General features: G+C 36.0%; 1 protein-coding gene across 1 annotated transcript; it reads right to left on the bottom strand.

Moving 5' to 3' along the window:
• Positions 1-15,234: 15,234 nt before the first annotated feature.
• Positions 15,235-20,383, bottom strand: LOC103335884 (guanosine nucleotide diphosphate dissociation inhibitor At5g09550). The gene is made up of 13 exons (XM_008238918.3): positions 20,169-20,383; positions 19,266-19,328; positions 19,036-19,119; positions 18,719-18,826; positions 18,440-18,612; positions 18,052-18,163; positions 17,501-17,581; positions 17,360-17,422; positions 16,911-17,012; positions 16,596-16,720; positions 15,905-16,115; positions 15,750-15,824; positions 15,235-15,513 (listed from the first exon to the last, which is right to left on the bottom strand). Exons 1-13 carry the CDS (start codon positions 20,253-20,255, stop codon positions 15,460-15,462), a joined length of 1,338 nt encoding a protein of 445 aa, XP_008237140.2. The 5' UTR covers positions 20,256-20,383; the 3' UTR covers positions 15,235-15,459.
• Between the last annotated feature and the right edge of the window lie 2,783 nt (positions 20,384-23,166).

Consider the following 23,166-nt stretch of genomic DNA (forward strand, 5'->3'; position numbering starts at 1 on the left):
AAGGGCTCATATCAACTTTCTTAGATGAGGGCTTTCAGTCTTATATGGAAGCCATGATGTCACACCCCAATTTTATTTATTTATTTATTTTTATTTGGGAATGTGAGGTAAAAGAAAAACTAAAATTAAAAATTTAAATATCAAGAAACATGAAGATTGAACATAAACTTCCATTTAAGTCAAAGTAATTTACATTGTACTATTACAAGCAAAATAACAAGAAAGTAACAAACTTTCAAAAAAACACTCAAAACTATCCATAACCCGTTCTTCTTGTTTGCCTCAGCAAAAACTAATTCAATAAGGGGTGAGCATTACATGCTCAGTAGGGGTCCTATGTCTTATGTGATTAGTGAGATTTATAATGTACAATTTATGCAATGCATGAATGAACTTCAATTCTACCTAACCCGTTAATCTATATAATAGGGCAAGCAAATCTGCATGTCCCATACCATGCATTTTACCATTGTGATTCTGAATGCCCCATTATATAAACTAACATCCATTTCAATCATCCCATAATTCCCCTTTTGCTAGTCATCTTATCTACACCATTGATCTCCAAGCCCAAATCACCCAATCAACAATTATACCGCCGATTTCGTAATCTACTGTGCACACGGGCTCGCATGAACTTGGTCCCTACAATGGTTAGACTCAACTACACAAAAGATTCTTCCCATTATCCTCTTTTCCATAATTTCTTTATCAACCCAAAAATTCCAACCACCTCCGACAACATATGAAAATGTCAGTATTCATCAAATTATAATGATAATTGACAATACGTATACACCCAATCTCAAGGATAACAATCAAATGAAATAACCAATCATAATATAGTATTTACAATAATAATCAAATAATATTACCAAGCATAATATAGCATTTACAATATTTAATTAAATCAATGTATGCAAAACCTTCCCAAGAAAAACCCCTACCTCAAATCCAAAGCTATTATATAATTCCCAGTTGTAAGTTCAAACACCTCGAGTTCCTTCAACGAACTTCTTGTTCTTACACTTTCTAATATTTCTCCTTTTCTTTCCTCACTCTATGGCTTCCTATCATGCATTACCATGCATGCTGTTTACAACAAGTTAAGAGAATTGGTTTCCTATTTATAGTAGTAAAAGACGGTAACTTTATGGTTTGTAATTGGTGGAGTGTAGGTTTGGTGATATACTTGATTCCTAGATTATCCCACTTCTCCTAAGGCCAAGCTCATGCTTTAACCAAAAGCTGAGTCATCTAGGTAAGAGCTTAGTCATCTGAGTTTACACCTGTGAAGAAACTAGAGTGGTAAGTTTTTCTTATGTAAATATCTTGGTACGTGGCATCACATAAATCAACCAAGTAAGTATTCTTTTACAATAGTACTATTCTTGATAATTTGTCATGAAAGTAATAACTATGTGGTCAGATTATTATATATATATATATATAACACTATAACCCATATACATATATAATCAATCTAAACGAAATTTTAACTTATAAGCAAAACATTTGATTTCCAAATATATATATATATATATATATTTTAAACCGGACTTCACACATGAAGATGTGATATCCTACCCTGGCTTGGACTATCTTGGAGGGTGCTCTTGCTTGAGGGGAGCTTGATCTCAATGACGATGGGGATGATGGTGCTCCTTCCCCAAACATGAGGGGTCTAATAGTGGGTGAGGTGGAGATAAGCACCTCTGAGGTCGGCATGCAAGATGAGACCGTGATGGAAGTGCTCATAGGGATGACACCTTTCTAACCTGATCGGGCTAGATTGGTCTTCTTGAATACCTCAAGTGGAATGCTAGCGTGATGATCATCCATGGAGTTTTGGAGTTAGTACTTCTTTTGTTAGACCATAACTATATCTGTTTTGAAACATTTGTGTTGTTTATCTTTCTATCACTCTATGATCAAAGTGGTTGTTAGGTAATTTTTTTTGAACTTTGATCTTCAATGATTTATCTATGTATGTCCTTCAGCTCCATTTATGTTGTTGTAGGTAAAAAACTGGTGGTTCTTGTTGAAACTTGGCAGATTTTTGGATAATATTTTGCTCACCAGAGCTCAACAAATTGAGGTTAGACCTTTGCCTACCTGAGCACGAGCTCGGCGTGTTGAGGTTGGTTCCTTACCAATATGAGCATGAGCTTGGAAATTCGAGGTGGGTCCCTTCACTGACCTGATCATTAGCTTGGCTAGTTGAGGTCGGTTCCTCGCCAAACTGACCATTAGCTTGGCATGCTTCGCTAACATGACCATGATCTTGGCATGTCGAGGGAGGTCATTCGACAACTTGACCATGAGCTTAGCGAGTTGAGGTCGATTCTTCACCAACCTAACATGCTTGGCATGGTGAGGTGGGTTCTTCGCCAACCTGACCATGAGCTTGGTATGTTGAGGTGGTCTCTTCGCCAACCTGACCATGAGCTTAGCAAGTTGAGGTTATTTCTTCGCCAACTTGACCATGAACGTGGCATAGCGATGTGAGTTCTTTGCCAACCTGACCATGAGCTTGGCGAGTTGAGGTCGGTTCTTTACCAACCTGACAATGAGCTTGGAGAGTTCAGGTCGGTTCTTCGCCAACCTGATAATGAGCTTGGCATGGTGAGGTGAGTTCTTCGCCAACTTGACCATGAGCTTGGCGAGTTGAGGTCGGTTCCTCGCCAACCTGACCATGAGCTTGGTGAGTTGAGGTGGGCTCTTTACCAACCTGACCATGAGCTTGGCATGGCGAAGTAAGCTCTTTGCCAAGCTGACCATGAGCTTAGCATGGCGAGGTGGATTCTTTGCCAACCTGACCATAAGCTTGGCATGCTGAGGTATTTTTCGCCAACCTGACCATGAGCTTGGCGAGTTAAGATCGGCTCCTTGCCAACCTGACAATGAGCTTGGCATGGCGAGGTGGGATCCTCACCGACTTGATCATGAGCTTGGTGAGTTGAGGTCAGTTCTTTGCCAACCTGACAATGAGCTTGGCATGGCGAGGTGAGTTTTTTGCTAACTTGACCATGAGCTTGGTATGGTGAGGTAGGCTCTTCGCCAACCTGACCATGAGCTTGGCGAGTTAAGATTGGCTCATTGCCAACCTGACAATAAGCTTGGCATGGCGAGGTGGGCTCCTCACCGACTTGATCATGAGCTTGGTGAGTTGACGTCAGTTCTTTGCCAACCTGACAATGAGCTTGGCATGGCGATGTGGGTTCTTTGCCAACCTGACCATGATCAGTCCATAAATACATATCATTTTGTATCACTCAACTTCTCAGATTTAACTGTCTCTGCAGATCAGTCAAATTCACCGATTTAACTATACTTTTTGAGGAGGAATTAGCTAGTGAGCCATACACCTTGGAAAGATATGAAAGTTTAGTTTCCATAAGAAATTTACGGTTCATGATTCTAAGTTTTCCTGAAGGAGTTATGAACAGTTTTGGTGACAAATGTTCATTTCAGTAATTTTGCCCGAAAATTGCTATGTCACCATGCTAGGTCATCATGTCATTTCCTTATAAAAGTCCAAGATAGCTGCTCCCGTCATCATCAATGTCACATAAGCTCAGATTTATATTTAACTAGATTGATGATGCATATGTTCAAAGTGAATTTGAATTTGAAGAGGAATAACTCAATTTGGATATGATGACTTTGCCTTTTACAGCTCATGCTGTACAGTCCATTTGCAGACATGAAAACAAAATCCTCCCTTGCTCAAATGAACAATTCTCCTTCATGACACTTGTTCATTAAGATGTCGACTACAACATATCCAAAAATAAGAGCAATTGGATAAATACTAAATCCACGGGTGGTCACACACCAAGACAGGTTCATAGGAGGACAGATTGCATATGCAGCTGGAATGAAAGGGACTTCACACTTCTATAAATAGGCAGCAACTCAATGAGAAACTTACTTACATAATTCATCCATCCGAGGAAGAACTTTCATTCAATCCCTGGCAACGGCACCAAAATTTGATAACTTGCAAGTGTACAGGCCATTTTAATAGTATTGCAAAATAAGTACGAGGTCGTACCCACAAGGATTGAGAAGTTCAGATTAGTTACGTACTTTAATTACCCAATTCAAAAATAAAGAGTTATAGCTTAAAATAAACAGAATTTAAAGACAAGGTTTAAAAATGTTTTGAGAGTTTTGATTTGAGTACATGAATTGAAAATAACATAAAACTAAATAAGTAAACAAGGAATGGCAAGGCTTAAACAATGATTTTGTGGTTAAAATAGGTTTTTTTAAAAACAAAATTTATAAATTTTTTACAACCAGGGAAACTATTTCACCATAATAATCTAATTCTAAGTCTTAAGCATTCAAGTTAACAAAGTCCAATTCAAGCTCAAAAGTTGATTCTCTCTAAAGTATGATTAAGCCATCGTGTTTGGTTTTAACCTTGTATTCTCGATTCACGAACCTAACCTAGTCATGGTATCTAACATAGATTAAGCACAAAGAATCCATTAAGAACAAGAGAATATAAAACAACCCAGTAAGTACTTAAGCATTGTTATCTACTGTCCATACTTACTCTTATTATTCCTAGTTCCAACAATCACATAAACTTAAAAGCATAATAAATAAGAACTAGAACCAGAATTGAACTTGAAAACCAATCAAACTTAAAAACTTAGAATCATCATGTTAGGTTGCATCGAAACCCTAGGAAGGGATTTAGCTACTCATCACATCCATGACAACGACAAGGGAATTAAAAGACATGAAATATTACAAAATAAAAGTAAGAAAAACCCTTATTGAAGATCTTGTAAGCCTCCAAGGAGTCCCACACCAATAGAGCTGTATGAAGATTAGGTTAATGATTTGGAGAGGTTTTATGTATAGTGGGAATGTGTGAAATAGATGGAACTTGGTGTTCTTCAGATTTTGATCTTCTTAGGATGGATGAACACATAAGTAAGTTTCTCATTGAGTTGCTGCCTATTTATTGAAGCATGAAGTCCCTTTCATTCCACCTGCATATGCAATCTGTCCTCCTATGAACCTGTCTTGGTGTGTGACAGCCTGTGGATTGAGTATTTATCCAATTGCTCCCATTTTTGGATATGTTATAGTTGACATCTTAATGAATAAGTATCATGAAGGAGAATTATTCATTTGAGCATGGAAGTATTCTTTTTTCAGGCCTGCAAATGGACTGTACAGCATGAGCTGTAAAAGCAAAGTCATCAAATCCAAATTAAGTTCTTCCTCTTCAAATAATCCAAAGTCTTCAAATTCAAATTCACTTTGAACACTTGCATAATCCATCTTTAAATATAAAATCTGAAGCTTATGTGACATTGATGATGATGGGATCAGCTATCTTGGACTTTGATAAGGAAATGACATGATGACCTAGCATGGTGCCATAGCAATTTTCAAGCAAAATTTCTGAAATGAACATTTGTCACCAAAACTGTAAGAACTCCTTCAAGAAAACTCGAAATCATGAACAATAAATTTTTATGGAAACTAGACTTCCATATATTTTGAACGGTGTATGGCTCACCAGCGATTCTGCCTGAACAAGTACAGTTAAATCCGTGAATTTGACTAATATGCAGAGACAATTTTTTTTTAAAATTCTTTTTATATTGACTCCAAAATGCACATCATGAGCCCTATAGTTTAATAAACTGAAACTAAGACAAAAGATGGTTAAAAGCACACGTTTTATTTAACACCATGAACAAATGATAGGTTAGGATGGTACAAAATGATATGTATTTATGGACTAATCAAAGTCCAACTTGGGTACGTTGTGCATACTCTTTTCGTGCTTTGTTGGAGTCCCTAGCTAGGGTTGCTCCCCCTGAGATAATATTTATGTCTTTGGTAGCACGTGGTTTCTTGTCTGTTGTGTTGTCATGCTGCTCTGCTTGCTTCTTTTTACCCACGAATCGGTTTAGACGACCTTGTCTAATTAGTGTTTCAATCTCATCTTGGAGTTCGTAACATTGATATGTTGTATGGCTGTTCTCATGGTCATATCTGCAATATAGATTTTGGAAAACCTCGAAGGTCGGCTTATCGCATACATCATTCCAACCTTCTCTATGTTTATCTCCTACACTAGGCTGTGATGAATCTTTCCCTTCTAGTGTGTCATATGTGATCTCCTCAACTATGGCATGACAATATGCCTTGGACATCAGGTCCTTATAACTCTTAAATAGGAAAGTTGTTGACATGGAACAGAAAAGGTCCTCTTCAAAACCTAGCTAGAAGAGCAGTATATGCCGTATCTTTGGAGCAACTAGGGATGCTAATTACTTCTCGATTGAAACGTTTGATGTAGTCTCGCAAATTCTCCTTAGGGCCCTGCCTAATGCTAATGAGGCAGTTGGGTGGGTATCTCTTCTTTGAGGCAAATAGAAATTGGTTCATAAAGCTCTGTTTGAGCAGGTCAAATGAGCTGATGGAGTTAGGCTATAAGGACTTGAACCAATCCTTAGTGGATCCTTCTAAGAACATAGGAAAAGCTTGACATTTCATGGCATCTCTAGCATCCTTCATATTCATCTAGTAACCGAAGTCATTCAAGAAGTCCATTAGGGTGGTGGTCTCATCATAGAATCGTATCTTGGGTTGTTTGAAATCCTTTGGGAGCTTGAATTCATGGATATCTTTAGTGAATGGAAGGGTGTTAGTTGCCATGGCTGGATTGAGAGGTCCTGGACCTCACTCACGCTCGAGGGCTGGTAGGCGAACTTCCAGCTTTCGATTGATTTCATCTTGCATCCGGTTCACGGCTTCAAAATTTACTTTCTCCAGATCATGCTCATCTACATTAGGCGGACATCGACTAATCGACTTCTCGATCAGGATATTCCTTCCTCGCTTTCGGGCGGCATGCTAGAGAAACTGAGAATGAGCCATGAAGGATGGGCTCAAAAGTTTGCAGCTTCTGCGGTTCATTCCATTAGAAGATCGGGGATGGCTCTCACCTCTTCATCGTCATGTCTCTCACGTTGAAGTTCTCCGCTGCATTAGGGTCTGCCGCGTGACGATCTCCATGTTCCTAACGTCACTCTTCTAGCTTTCGTTATCTTCTTGTATAAGTCTTCTCTGCTTCTCCATGACCTCCTTGTTCTGATCACGGAGTTCGCTAATGTCTTTCCTCATCTCCTTCAGGTAGGTCTTAATGTTAGTTAAGCGATTGGATTTCTTTCATCTTTTCCTTGACGCAGCGGGGATGACAGGTTCATCGGGGTTGGACTCTTCACTCATGGTGTCAAGCAAATGGTTGTTGTCTAAAACTCATATGAAAATCCATAAAAATTCGATTCCCACAAACGCCACAAAACTGTTGATGCCTAAAATTGGTTCAACAAAAGATGACCTCTTCGAGATTGAGGTCAGGAAACTCTTCCGGACTAGGTTAACGTGAGCAACCAAGTAGTCCTCTAGAACCTGCAAAACAAGATAGCTGCAGTGGGTGACACTGATGTGGTGCCGGCTAAGAACCCTCCGATGCCTAAGTCAATCGAGTGTTTAAGAGCAAAATTGCACAATAGATTCTAGTGCTTAGAATTGCATACCTTTCACAGAGGATGGCCTCAGCCTTTCATATCATCCCAGGCGACCTAATCCTTCTCGGAGTGGAACTCCAGAGCAAACCAGCTCTCCTCGAATTAGGACTCTAGAATAACCTAGTCCTCCTCGAACTAGGACTTGTTTGGGACAAAACTCTGTGCACCCAGCCTAACACTGAAAGCCCAGAATGAATAAACAAACCACATGACCCAAACAGTCTGGACTTTACAATTAAACAGGAATCGAGGGCCCAAAATCCAAGAAAGCCTAACCCAGGATTTGTCAAAACACAACGATAACTTGGCTTCGAAAGAGAAGAAGAAAGGAATTAACCTATAGCTCCAAAAACTCGACCTGGGCTTGGGATGATTCAATGAGAAAGAAAAAGCCCAAAAAGATGCAAACCCACTTGACTACATAAAGCTTTGAAAAGTCTCAACTGAGTAATTGGGAATTGATGAAAGCAGGCCTTAGAACAGGCAAAAGTCTCCTACTTTTTCTACCATCAAAAGATCAAAGTCCCTTTTATATATTCAGAAAAAGATTTCAGCTCCAAAGCAAGCACCATTTTCAAGAGATGACTACGTTTTAAAGATAAGCATGAAGCAGGGAGTTGTTCATCTGGAAGATCAAAACTAACCATCACAGTTTGAACTCTTACAAAGAGCAGTTAAATTGGAAGAAGGGTTAGGTTTTCTTTCAAGAAAAACAGGGAAGTGATTGCCTTATGAACTGACTATTGGGGGCTTATATGCCAGAGTTGATAAAACCCCATTTTTCTTTGCATTTAAAAATGAAAGATCTTTTGAGAATTTTTTGCCGCCCATTATTAAAAGAATTAGAAAACCCCATTCCAAAACATTTCTTATAAATATAAGAGAAGGTGAACAGAATAAAGGACAACCAAAAAATCAATCAAAGACAAAACTCAAAATGATCACTTGATCTCAAAAACCTTCAGACAAACTGAAGCAACCAAAAGCTCATTGAGCCACAAGAAAGAAGCCAGCTATAAATCAAAACTTCTAGCTCCAGCTCACTGACTTAGAAAAATAAGTCATTCAAAACGAGATTTCTCTCGTTACAAATTTGGTTCAAAGAAAGTCAAATCAAGCAGAGCTCGGTTTTTACATATATGAAAACCTCAACAAATTTATGGAGAGCCTTGATTAAGTAGAACAGTACCACAATGCGGCTCAGTAATCCTCAAAGCCCACCACTACGCCTCTTAGACTGAAAAGGCCGCACTTCGCCTGCTCGAAAAGCCTTCCAGGGCTTGAAATAGATTAAAGCTATGCCAAACTCAACATTGGCATCGATTTACAAAAACTTAACAGTTGAAGCTATTGATCCAATCCAGCACAAGCACACCCAGTCCAGCCCGGATCGAAGCTTATATCTCGAAAGAAATGAAAGTCCAGCCTCTTTTTTGTCTTTCTAGAGTTGGCTTTTCCCTTTTGAGTTTTGTAAAAGGCACTTCTACCTAAAACAGTTCACTATCTTATTATTTATTCTGGCCAACTACCAGTTTTTGTCATGTGAAAAATTGTAAAGTCCTCACCAGTCTGAGGTAAGAAAAGAACTTACTTGAGAGATATTCCTCACCCAAATTCACAATCGCTTGTTTAGAAATTAGTAACTTGGGGTGCAAGTTATCTATTCTTAAGAAGTCTGCTAGGATTTTTTCATTGCTAGCAGTGGCACGCTCGCACACTAAAAAAAGTTGACTTGCTGATCACTCAATGATTTTTAAGGCAATAGGGAACTTTACCCTACCATCACAGGAACAAACATAAAACGAGTGAATAGGACTCCATTTAGATAGTTGTCTTTGTGAAATCTCGAAACATACCGACTTCTTTAGGACTAGAAGTCCTTTGAGTGAACACACGTGAATCAACTTCATGCACATCGGGCCCGAGCTCATGGACCAATGGGGCCACAAGACCACACAAGTTGGGGGTGGAAAAATATATGATGACCAGGCTTGAGCCCAGCTCCACCACTAACACCGTGCTTTGGCCCAACTCAGCCTAGAGGTATTTTACCTCACAGACACCATTGATATTATAGGCCTTGATTATGACACATATGAGATTCTTCACCTTTCTTTCATTAACACATTATTTGAGGGATTTTTATTTGGGGTGGGCATTGGAACAGCAAAACCACAAAATAAAACCAAACCAAACTGAAAAAATCCAAAAAAACTTTGTTGACCAAAAAAGTCAAAAATCGAGACAAATTAGAAATGGATTGGTTCAAACTAGTTTCGGTCTCGATTTTCCACCACAAGGAACCGGTCAAATACAATTAATTTATATATATATTTTATATTTTATATATAGTTTAACACGTGGGCATTTTTTGTTGGTTGTGTAAAATGTTATCGTAGGCGTGCATACACAGGATCATCACAAAATTCTAACGTGACTTACGTTTTCTCTCTTCCTTTCTCCCATTTCATTTCCTCTCTCTCCCAACCGCTGAAACCTTTCTCTACGTGAAACCTCTGTCTCAGCCATCCTCATTCTCATACAGTCATTGTCTGCCAAAGCTCTCTCTCGTCGCTCCACAGTCATGCACGCAGTCGATCTGTCTCTTTTCCACTTTCGATTCTCTAACCAATCTCTCTGTACTCTAGCAACAATTCGCTTAGATTTAGTAGGAAATTTCTCATAGATCCAACAGCAATTCACAACTTCTAGCAGTTCTCTCTCTCTCTCTCTCTGATTGTGAGCAATGAGCATATTTGGAATTTGATGTTTTGCAACTGAAATTTGGAACCCAATTGAAAAAAAGGAAAAAAAAAAAAAGAATTTCTTAGTAAGAGAGGTTTTGTTCCGCTGAAATTCTCCAGAATTTTTTAATCATGTCTTTGTGAATAAATTTCTATACTTTTTAATTGTCTTTGTGTCATCATGTCTGTAGTGTTTTCATTGGTTGTTAGAATTTAAATTCAAATGAAGTGGACATTAATTTCTATAGGTAAATTGTACATAATTAAAAATTAACATATCATGTTAACATTTAAAAAAATTGACATATCATGTTTAAAAATTAAAAATAAACATTTTTTCAGTTTTTTTTTATTATTATTTTTTTATATACTTAAAGTGTTTTGTTTTGTTTTGTTCAATTGTATAATGTTTAACTTTATGTTTTTTTAATTGAGGTGTTGTTTTTGGTTAATATCATGTTTAAATTAGCATGAAATTAGCATTAATATTTAAGATTTTGTTTTGTTTTGTTTAGTTGGATTGTATAATGTTTATTTATTTTTTTAATAATTAAGGTGTTGTTTTGGGTTAATATTATGTTTAAGTTGCTATTTTTTGTTTCTTAAAGAATTCATGAATGAGTCGAAACCCATTTGGAGAGGTGCATGACACTACTTAATAGTGAAGTTGATTTGTCATCCGCATTCGTATCCACATTTGCATCTGCATCTGCATTCGCATCCGTATCCACATCCGTGTCCGCATCCTCATATGCATCAACACCTTTACCCACTTTACTCCATCCCTCAACCCTAACCCCAAACACCAACTCAAAGTGCACTTCATGCCCAAACACCACCTCCACCGAGTGGTCTTCCACCATTACCTCATTCCGGCCTAAGAAAAGAAAAATTGGAAGTATGAGATCACTTTGAGAGATATGATGATGTGTTTGAGAGTGTGAATAAGGATGGGAGCAAATATTTAACTACTAAGAAGAGAGCTAGGTGCAAGTATTGCTCTATTAGCTATGCGGCGGACTCTAGTAGAAATGGAACCTCAAATTTGAGGAAGCATATTGAGAAACCTATGTAAGAAATATCTCGGGAGGGTTCCTGAAAGATAAAAGGCAAAAGTTCTTATCTTTTGACCAAGGACATGGGAGTTTTACATCAATGGTGCATCGGTAAAGAAGAGTGGTTAAAGACATGTGTAGAAATGGTAGTAATGGATTATATGCCTTTTAGTGTGGTTGAAGAAAAAAGGTTTAGGCGGTTTTGTAATTCTTTGAACCCCCATTTTCAAGTGCCATCTCGTAAGACACTTGTGAGGCATTTCATGACAATGTATGATGCCATGAAACAAAAATTGAAAGAATAATTAGCACCACATAGAGTATGCCTCACAACAGACATTTGGATAAGTGTTTAAAACATAAATTACATGGTAATCACGGCATACTTCATAGATGGAGATTGGAACTTGCACAAAAGAGTCTTGAACTTTTGTGTCATTTCCAATCACAATGGGAACTCAATTGGTAAACTCTTCAAGTCATGTTTACTTGATTGGGGTATGAAGAAGACACTAACCATCACGGCCGATAATGCTTTTTTAAACACAAAGGCAATAGATTACTTGAAGTCGAAAATGGATCATTAGGGAAATAGTAGTTTTGTATTGTGCTCATATTGTGAATTTGATAGTTCGTGATGAGTTGAAAAAATTGGAGAAAAGCATATTGTGTATAAGAAATACGATAAAGTATGTAAGATATTCTCCCGAAAGATTAGAGGACTTTAAGAGTTGTATTAAGAATGAGCAAATTAAATGCAAAGGGCTTGTGGTGTTGGATGTGCCAACTAGATGGAATTCCATATATATGATGTTGGAAGCCGCTTTATAGTTTGAAAAAGCCTTTTGGAGAATAGGGAGAAGATGATGAAGGCCCATATATTTCTTGGTTTGGTGAAGATTGAACTGGTTCTCGAAGATGGGGTGATTATATCTCATTACTCTAAAAAAAGAGGGAAGGGCCACTAACTAATGAAGATTGGAACAATGCTCATACTTTTGTGAATTTTTCTAAAGGTATTTTATGATACTACATTGAAAATGAGTGTCACTTTGCATCCCGCTTCCCACACCACATTTCACGACTTGAATGCAATGGAAGAAGAAATTGAGGATTTGTTAATGGAAGATGAGAAAATATTAAGTGAAACCCAAACCTCCAATGTTTTGAAGGACATGACACTTAACATGAAGATGAAATTTAAAAAGTATTGGGGTGACCTTCATAAATTGAACCAAATTTTGATGGTTGCGCTTGTTCTTGATCCTCAATACAAATTGGGGAACTTGGAGTTTATCTTGAAGATCTGGTTTGAAAATCCAGAAGATGCGGTTAAGAAGAAGAATGAGATCAAAGAGATTTTAAAGAAGCTTCATCGGGTGTATGCCATACCACCACCATCCACTCAAAGTAGTAGTTATTGTTCTAGTGATCCTACTACCATGAATACAACAAGTAGTAGCCTAAGCCGAAGGGGAAAGAAACGAAGGAAATGAATGAAAATTGGAGAAAAGAGACTCAAGCAAATGATGTTGTGATTTTGGAGCATGAGATTGATAGGTACATCACCGACCTTATTAAAGATGTGGTTGACGAATTGGATGTTTTGAAGTGGTGGAAATTGAATAGGGGTTATGTATTTGGGTTTGACACTTATTGCAAAGGATGTGCTCGCACCATCCTGGTATCAACGGTGGCTTCAAAATCATGCTTTAGCACGGGTGGTCGGGTAGTTAATTCAATTCGTGCTTCTTTGACTCCTAAGATTATGGAGGCCTTAATTTACTCTCAAAATTGGTTAAGTTCGGATGACATACCTCTTTACAATATGAGCCAACAATTCAAGAGATAGAGTTCTATGAATCGATTGAATTAAGTATTTCTTTGTAATTTTCTGTGCTTTATTAATGTATTATATATTTTGTATATTTGACTAATGTTTTAATGAGTTTATGTTTTTTTATATAGATATTATGAGTTCATCTACACCTACCAAGTTTGCTCCAGTTACTTTTCAATGTTAGGAGGAATTTAATGAAGCTTTGTGTGAGTTGCAACACTTGAGACTACATTCTTTTGTGGAGTTATTGCATGCTTGTATTTTGTTTATATTTTGCTGCAGTGGGATTATAATTTATTTTGGAGCTTATTTTCTGAAGTTGGATTGAAGTTGGATTGAATTTGGATTGTAATTTATATTTTACCGAAGTTGGATTGATTTTGATGTGTTAAAAGCTTGGTGGAAGTTCAAATTTGGGCTTGGGCATATCTGATAATGAACAAATTGGGCAGGTCTGTAATATAATAAATTTTTGGGCAGGTCTTAATAAAAATTATATAATAAATTTTTGGGCTTAGGCCCAAACCGGAAACCACAAGAATCGAACCAGAACTAGACATGTCTAGACGGGACTAAATCGGTTTTCATTTTCGGTTCAAGTTCCAATTTTTTGAGAATCTCGAACTGAACTATGCCCAACGCTAATTTTTATCACAAATGATCCTTGAACTTTTTGTAAACCTCATTTTAGTTCACAAACACTCAAATCAATCAATTAGTCCTTCGTTTTTTTTTGTCCACATATGAATTTGTCATCTAACATCAAAACATTCCTTCAAATTTGTCACATGCCTTCACATGACCAACTTTAAAAAGGCATTTTTGTCAAATTACAATCCACCCACTAAAGAGAAAAGATAAGGAAGCTTTAGTAATATACCCAAAATAGGGCTGAAATTTAAAAAAAAAAACTACATGAAATGCATTTTAGAAACATACCCAAGAACCATTTACTACATACAAAATGAGTGTTGAATTTCCTATAAATTACATGACTGCTACTTAAAAGAAGCTCAATACAAAAAACACAAAAACCCCAAAACAAGCCCAGCCCATATTTAAATAAAAAAAACCAAACTTAAGTACTAGAAAAACCACAAAAACCAAGGCCATATCCTCACAACCCTTCCTTCTCCATCGAACCTCTACAAACCATGTCATAGAAGTACATTGTTAATACCATGTCATAAAAATACATTGTGAATACCATTTCATACAAAAAAAAAAACATTGTTAATACCATTTCATACAAAAAAAAAAAACATTGTTAATACCATTTCATACAAAAAAAACATTATTAATACCATTTCATACCAACAAAAAAAACATTGTTAATACCATTTCATACAAATAGAATATTGTTAACACCATTTCATACAAAAAAAAAACATTGTTAATACTATTTCATATAAATAAAAAGACTCAAAAGCCCAGCAAGACATCCGATGTACTTTGTAGAAACCACCTCCAATTGTCCATATGCAATAGTCTAAACTACTTTAATCTAATTTCGGGGAGGGGGACTTGAAAATCATAGCTCTTAACAACATCTCTTGGATAAGTTGAATCCACTCTTAACAACATCTGCATACTCCATGACTTTGAAAAAGAGTTCCATCTGCAATTGCCAATGCTGAAAGTTGCTCTTGCCATCAAATCTTGGAACTACACGAACTTATTCATGTTTTCCATGATTGAACTTGCTCTGATACCATACTAAAAACTTGAACTAAATTTTGTAAGACAATATCTCATACAAAGATCTGTCTAAATCGGGGAAAAAAGAGAAAAACAGCTCTAGACAACTCTCTTAATTAAAAATAAAAGACAGATTACAAGCACCTTAATATAAGAAGCAGTGCAACACAAGTCAAGTAGCAAAATTGATTTATCAGATAAATAGAACACAATACAGTGAAGCACAAAAAATTGCAATTATCTGGTGTTTGTATGCTTTGGTTTATTCAAATTATGAAACAAGAATTATTATGTAAGAGTCATTTGGTTTTATTAACAAGTATTAAGATTGATGTATCAGAAAGTTATTGAAAATCTTATTAGAGATTCAGGCTAATAAATTAAATCCACATTTTTGAAATTGAAAAATCCAATTAAAAATTCCAAACCCCCCCAAAACAAAGAAGGGAAATACCGAGCTTTCTCACATGAAGAATGTTAGAATTTATAATCTAAAAAACAAGTAGTATTCCTGCTAAAAGAATGCAGCTTGTGAAGAAGTTTGAAAGATCTTATTCTTCAGCAGTAGCACTTGCAGCACTTAGATCGACCGAAAGATCAAGAGCCTGAATCATTCAAAACAGAGAACGATATTTGTCATGAGAAGAAATTTAAACTTAATTAACAAAGTCATGCTCCACATCTAAATTGCTCTTTGCCCCATGTTCTGTCAGTCTCTAAAGATAATACAAGCATTAACTTAAATTCACAAGAGAAGTTTGACATAATGGTTGAAACTGTGACACAGTTGCCTAATCTTGGATGATGTAAATAATATACTTCAATGAATACTAAAGGTTACCTTCCCAGTAATCTTTGTGTACATCGCCAGGACATCTTTTACTGTGGACTCAAATTGCGTAGTTGCATCATAACTCTGCAAGGAATTCAACACTCAAAACCACAATGAAAATTAAAAATTTCCATTGAAAATGAGACATAGTTATATCTACTTACAGAAGATATGTAGCAACTGTCAGCTTGATGGTCGTTACTGGGTACATATCTGTCATAAGTATCGTAGAAGATCTCATCTAATGGACCAAGTAGATCAATTCCAGGCTTCAATTCAACTTGAGGATCATCAGTTTCTGCTTCTGTCGAAACAAAAGCGATGAATTTTCCTTTTGGAGCTACATTGTGAGCATAGGAGCAGCAGAATAGGTACCTGCAACAGAATCTGTAAGTATCATAGTATGTTCATTTTTCATATTTATTTTCTGATCCAGCTTATGATCTAATAAATAACACAGGTACATATAGATAGGGATTAAGAAAGATTTCAGCTTACACAGGATTTTTCAATACTCTTTTCCTATTTCCAGAGGTATTGTCATTTTATTCATCATAATAATAAGAGGAGAGCAGTAAAAAGGATTCCAACATGGTCAAGAGCATAAGGTCTTATTATTAGTTTAGTTTTCAGTATCGACTTCGAACAACATTTTTCATTAACTCCAACCAACTAATTGAGTATAATGTCTCTGAGGACGAATCGTAAAGGAGAAAATAGGTGAGAGCTACCAAGACCAAAGTGGCCAGTGTTGCTCTAGAGCCCATAATAAATATCTTAATTCCAGAGGCAAGCTTATTAATTTCAACTCCATGATTGAACAAAATACAGGAAATGTGTGTACTAGCCACGCACATATCTGATTTACGACCAAGTTGCTTCTGTGGCAGAATAACCTGGACTGAATGAGAATCATTGGTGTCTGGAATAGGATGGCTCATTATACATATAGCACGAGCAACTTTTCCAACTTTCCGTACCTGTTTTTACATCAGCAGCAGTTAAAAACCACATGAACAAAGCCCAAGATGTAAAATTCTGCTTTAGGTAGAATGTTCCAGACTTGACAGATTTTGCATAGCATTGATCTTTTTGACAAGCTTTTAGTACATTGATCATGCGATATGAGATAGATGGAACTCATACTGTTAATGTTTAAACAAAGGATACCTTATCGGGCAAATACGATGGATCACAAACAACCTTCTTGCATTTAGCTGTTTCTCCTTCTGAGGTCACACCAATAGCATTCCCATTATCATCAAATTTCACCTATAATCCGAAGCATAATACTATCAAAACAAATGCAACACACAAGAAATTTAAAATGCAGTGACAAATTTACTTCTTCAGCATGACAAGCCGTAAAAAAGGTGCAAACCATTTGCACGAGATATAGAGAACTTTCCTAGAGCTTTAACAGGCAAATTTAGTGCCCAGTGAGCACCTTTTACTTGAAGGTTTCTAAAGAATGAGAACCAAACACTTTTCTTAAACACACACCGAGACACATACAAAGGCACAAGGGTCTTTGTGCAAGCATCACAATGTTGCAAACCATACAAACCAGACCACATAGATAAAATTTTCTGGATATAAAAAAAATTTGACAACCTTACCTGACACTCAGGCTTGTTGAGCATGTAAGTTCCACCATAAACAGCACTTAAACGTGCAAATGCCTGAAATATCTAACCCGCTCAGCAAGGAAACTAATATTTGCACAGTACATCTTTATGTAATTAGAGCTGCAAACAGACCTGAGGCAACTCTCCAAGTCCATATAGTGGATAGATATAAGGTGATCCTCCTTCAAAACGTGCCAAAGACTCTGCATAGAGCTTTACAAAACAAATGCTTGTATAATTATATAAGAATTATCAAGTGCTTATCAAGAGTAAGCTTAATCTCAAATCAACATTTTCCTTTCCACGCTCACTTTTTAAATAAATTGTTTAACCATCATTTAACGCTCCATCGTGAATCTCCAAGAAAGAGCAAATCATCAAGTATAACAAGGTTGGCTTAACTCCTATTAGATTATATACTACCGGGACTAGAAGCAAGCAACATTCTATAAATTAATATTATCGCTTGATGAACCGGCCAGATAGTAGCTGTGCAGAGGCTTAAAATTGCTATAACAAAACAATCAGGATACCAATCAACGGTACATCTTCTAAGTGTACTGCTCAAGCGAAAGCAGAGAACTGATAACTACACATGTATTTTATGACAAAGAAAAGAATACAGTTGAGAGATTTTTCTTAAAACAGGTCACTTCAAAACATATAGCAGAACATAGTTGAACCTTCATTTTCTTCACAAACTCCATTGCTGGCTCATCCAAGTAAGAATCATCAATATGAAGTGCCAAGGCATGACCAATAAAGTCGATTGTATCATCTTCTAGCCCATATTTCCTACAATTTAATATCACATTAGTCATCTAAATAAATGCCATTCAATGGAGTGAGCAATCAACTGTGAAATTCACAATAAGACATCATATATACCATTTTGCTAACTGCTATATATAAATGTGCAAGAGATAAAACAAGGCAGTACAAATAGTGAAACTACACAAAAGACTTTAGTGTACAAATTATTACTAATTCGAGTGATTCATAAGTTCTCAAGTATAATGAATGCATGGTTGGGGAAGAAAGAAAGAAAAGAAGATGGAACAGTAAGTATACGTGATAACCTCCCTTGCAGTAACTTTGTTCAAGTCCAGCCCTTCATGAGATTTGGGATCATTCTCTTCAAAGTCTTGAACATAAATGAAGAACTTTCGAGCACGTCGCTTCTCAAATAGTCCCATCAATGGCGATTTTAGTGCTTCTACATCAGTTGCTGGAACTTTATAGATCTAAAACCATTAATTCTAATAAGTTTACTCTTGGAGATGTAAGATCTATTTCCTTGAATGTAACAGATTTGATTTGATATTAGCAACATATATCATATAGATGTACCTTCTTTTTGTTGTACACAAAGCTACCATCAACAGCCTTAAAGTTTAGATACTTGGTGACATCTGTGTGGATCAGGACACGGACCAAACCACCATTGGCCATCATGAACTGTAAGGGGAAATGGGAAAGAAGGCAGCAAACTTAATTACAACCTTAAGAACAAGGTGTTAAGTTAATAGGCAGAAAAACATAACGAAATTAAGACACGGCCACGGCCTATCTGATGAAAAGTGAGGTCCAATGTGAAAACTAAAAATCAGGCATTCTTAATTTGATCTCTTAATTAAAAGTTACTAATTAAGGTAAACTCCAAGTACCTTTGGTATCATGTCAACATTGTACTCTCTGTTTGTGCCCAAACTTTCCGGAGGCTTGTCATCTCCTCTAAACCGCTTCCAAAGCTAGAGAGCAGAATATAAAGTTTGAAAGATAACCATAAACTCTTTTCAACAATTTCTTGCAAGTTCTTCGTATCAGATGAACACAAACTTACCGATGTGTTTCTGGATCGAATGGAAAAATTATGTAAGAAGAGGTAAGTACGTACCTGATTAAGATTTAGAGAGGTAGATGCTCCTCCATAGTAGTCATTTCTGTCCATATGCAAAACCTGTTTCAAGATTAACATCAGCTGTACTGAAAAAGTGGGCAGCATTCAATTCACAAATACAAATAGGAATCAAAATATTAAAGAAAACAAAAAAGAATCAAACATCAAGGTGGCCTATAAACAAGATGATCCAGAATGTATCTATGAATACTAATGAGAAGTAGGACACTATGTGAGAGGGTCCTGACTCCTACCTCAGAAAGATTAATCAATTGCAACAATTTTTTTTATTGGGACTTTTTTTCTTCATCAGGTGAGGGGCTACTCAAATTTGAGACCTCATCCACGAACATGGAGAAAAATACAACTAGACTAAGAGTTAGTAGGTAATATTTCTTTTCTCTGGGATTTACGTGCATGTAACATTAATACTCCTAATAAAAATAACCTTGTTCTAACTATTTGGAGTTTACAAGATGAATCAATTGCTCCATTGTTTATCATCTTGGATCATATACTAATTTAAGTACTACATTATCATATATTTTCTACTAATTCTACCTATGACGATTAGAAGTTCAAACATAAAACCAAAACAAGGGCAAATGCACAAATGTGAGGAATTGTCAATTTGGAACAACTTCAAATGAGTGAGAGCTTAGCACATAACCGTCTACATTTTTTTTACAAGACGATATTTTAAACTACTTTAAGACTAAGAGGAGGATCGAAATGGGGCAACTGCGTTGGGCAACTGACCTAACCCATATGCGTACGTACGTAACCATCTAATTAACTATCAATTCAAAAATAGGAAGAGAATCACCCAATAATATATACTTCTTGAAAATAAGACAAATTTAAAAAAATGAAAGAATGAAAGGAAAAGCATTGAGTTACTTTGAGCCCATCGACGGAGAGAAGACCACTGAGAATGCATTCCTTGAGACCCGTCCCAAGAACTATCACGTCGTACTCTTCATCCATGGCAACAAACCAAGCGACTACAGACTTTCAGAATTAACTCAGAGAGAGAGAGAGAGAGAGAGAGAGATATCAAAATAATAGAGATGGAGAAAAGGAGAGAGAGAATGTGTGATTTGGAACGGGTCTTTAGCGGAAAGTAACAAGACTAGCGCATATAAATAGCGCTGGATACCGTTGCCTACGCGCGTGGCTTATACCCGAGACATCAAGTGACGTGGCATTGTTTTAACATTGAATATTTGGGTTCATTTATGATTTTTATTTATTTTTATAATGAATAACCGTATGTGCCAATTGGTTTTTTTTAATTTTTAGAATTAAGAAAGATAATATAGATAGTTATGTTTAGGATGGTTGTGGTTCGATAACCGCGAATTTTACTCAAATCGTATATTTGCGGTTTGGTATTTTGAATTATCACAACCTCAATTTCTCAAACATATATAAATTCACAATTTTCTCAACTTCTCAAGCATTCACAACCTAAGAAAATTAAAGTTACAATTCCAAGCATTCCAATTAAAGTTAAACTTCTCAAGCATTCCAATTTCAAATCCTTTAAAGTTATAAACCAAAAGGAAAATGCAAAGCAAAATGAATTAAAGTTACAACAAAAAAGAAAAATCAAATTCAAAGTTAATTAAAGTTACAAACTAAAAGGAAATTGCAATGCACAAATGTTACAAATTAAAGTTACAAACTCAAGTGTTGGTGGTGAGTGGATTTGAAGAACCTCGTTGTGTTGTTTGAGCACCAATATAATCTACAAATAAAACAACATAGTTTAGTACATGTTATTATAAGAAGAAGCATAAATAACATTAACATAAATAAACTAATTACTTACAAGTTGTCATATGTTCCATTTCCTTGTAGAATTCAACTTCATCATCTGTGCGGCTATACTTTTAAAAATCAAATACATGCGGTTCGGTTCTAATTTTTCGGTTTAAAATGCCACTCCTAGTTATGTTCCATAAAAGTAGGACCTATTATATGATTTGTTTTTAATTTGAATTTTTTTTAATATAAAAAAGTGTGAATTTACCAATTTAATTAATAATTTTAATTCTTAATATTTGAACAAGGGCATTTTCTGGTATTTTGAATGTTTCACCATTCTCTGTTTTTTGCTTTATATATATATATAAGAAATTGTAGTGTCCAAAAATTGGTGACTCAATTAAATCGTTGGGATTGCATGTGCATGTGATTAAAGACTGAACTTTGGTTTTTTTTTTTTTTTTTTAATGTTTAATTATTCTTTTTTGTTTCAGAAACATGCTCGGTGAAATAGACATGTATGTGAAGAAACAGACTACCTGATAACCAAAACCACATTTATTAAACACATAAATAACATAATTATAAACAGGAAGTTCATAATGCCAAACCAGAGATGAATGCATGGAATGCCCAAGAGAATCTAAGGCATCCGCTAGGAAGATAGTCTAAACTTTATATCTTTAAATGAGCGAGCAAAGTGTTGAATATCTCTCCCAATGGTATGATTCTATATGACCAGAGCAGCAAGCCAATGAAGTAACGGGAAAAGAGAGACTATCTTTTGAAGAGCGCAACATTTTGCTCTAAGAACTTTGGAAAATCCAAATTTTTATGTTGTTAACTATTATTCACACTAAACCTTTAATGAAGTAAAATCTTAATTGAAAGATGAGATTTACATTGTTTAGTATTCTATTTGAATTCAAATTTTTAAATTTAAAAACATAATTTGAGTTTAAAATCCAAAAATTTCGTTTGATAGGCCCAATTTTGAAAGTCCAAACTTAAAAATGCCCAAACACTTGAAAATAGAACAAACCATTTTTTGTAGAAATTTTTTTTTTCTAGAAGTAGTTTTCAAATTACATACCAAACAATTTTTTGAATTTTAAGAAATGAATTTGAGAATCCTAAAACCAAAGTTTTTGAATTCCCTACTTAAATAGGATATCAAAAGTTCCAAAAATTACCCAAGTTTGGATAGCTCATCTGTTTCCGATCACTATGGTTATGGACATCATTCCATTTTAAGAGCCACAAAGTTAATGTTGATGGGCCTCTATGAGGTATACGAACATGCAAATAGGCCTCGACGGGAGTGGGCTCTCTCCCTCTCTCTCTCTGATGGTAATGGGGCAAATTGGGAATGGGTATGCCATTCCCATCCCCATCCCCATTAAGTTTTCTTCCCTAATATCCCTGCCTCCATACCCGTAATTTTGAAATCGGGGATTTCTCATCCTCACCTTCGTTAAGGAACGAATCCCCCGCCCCGCCCCATTACAAATATATCAATAAAAAACGTAAGTTTAATAAGAAAAAAATAACAAAAGTTCTGTTTTATACTTGCAATTTTTATGTTATTGAATTAAATATATAATGTAATAATCTGTAACATAAAATTTGGTGAGAGTCGTGGACAAAGTTAAATGTCACTTAACAAGATATTCATATGAAAAATAAATAATATATTCTAAATAGGGCGGATTTGGGTTCAGGTTTGGGATCAATACCATCCCTACCCTGCCCTAAAGATCATCATATCCAAAAATTTCCCCAAACCCATCCCATACCCAATTTCTATTCTTTATACCTGACCCATTAGGGTCTAAGTCCCACAAACCCTAACCCGTAGGGAATATTGCCATCCATTCTCTCTCTCTCTCTCTCTCTCTCTCTCTCTCTCTCTCTCTCTCACACACACACACACACACATTTATTTTATTAATTCTATAAAACATGACAACCTTCTTTCAGTACAGAAACTAAGCACATCTCTCTCTCTTACATTTATGTTATACTGTTGCTTGAACAAATTTTTCCAAGCGAAAATAGGGTCAACACCTTCCACTGTTTACATACTTTCAGTTATTACGGAAGTAGGGCAAAACTTGACCATATACAT

This window comes from Prunus mume, linkage group LG6 (genome assembly GCF_029339155.1).
Source record: "Prunus mume cultivar Tortuosa linkage group LG6, ASM2933915v1, whole genome shotgun sequence".
In the NCBI taxonomy this organism is placed as follows: Eukaryota; Viridiplantae; Streptophyta; class Magnoliopsida; order Rosales; family Rosaceae; genus Prunus; species Prunus mume.

Excerpts from the sequence above, each read along its gene's own strand:
- LOC103335884 (XM_008238918.3), bottom strand. The coding sequence starts at position 20,255 with ATGGATGAAGAGTACGACGTGATAGTTCTTGGGACGGGTCTCAAGGAA. Across the intron at positions 18,827-19,035 it reads ATGTTGACATGATACCAAAG|TTCATGATGGCCAATGGTGG; the intron begins GTACTTGGAGTT and ends TTCCCCTTACAG. Across the intron at positions 16,116-16,595 it reads CTTGGTCGTAAATCAGATAT|GTACCTATTCTGCTGCTCCT; the intron begins GTGCGTGGCTAG and ends ATTCTGTTGCAG.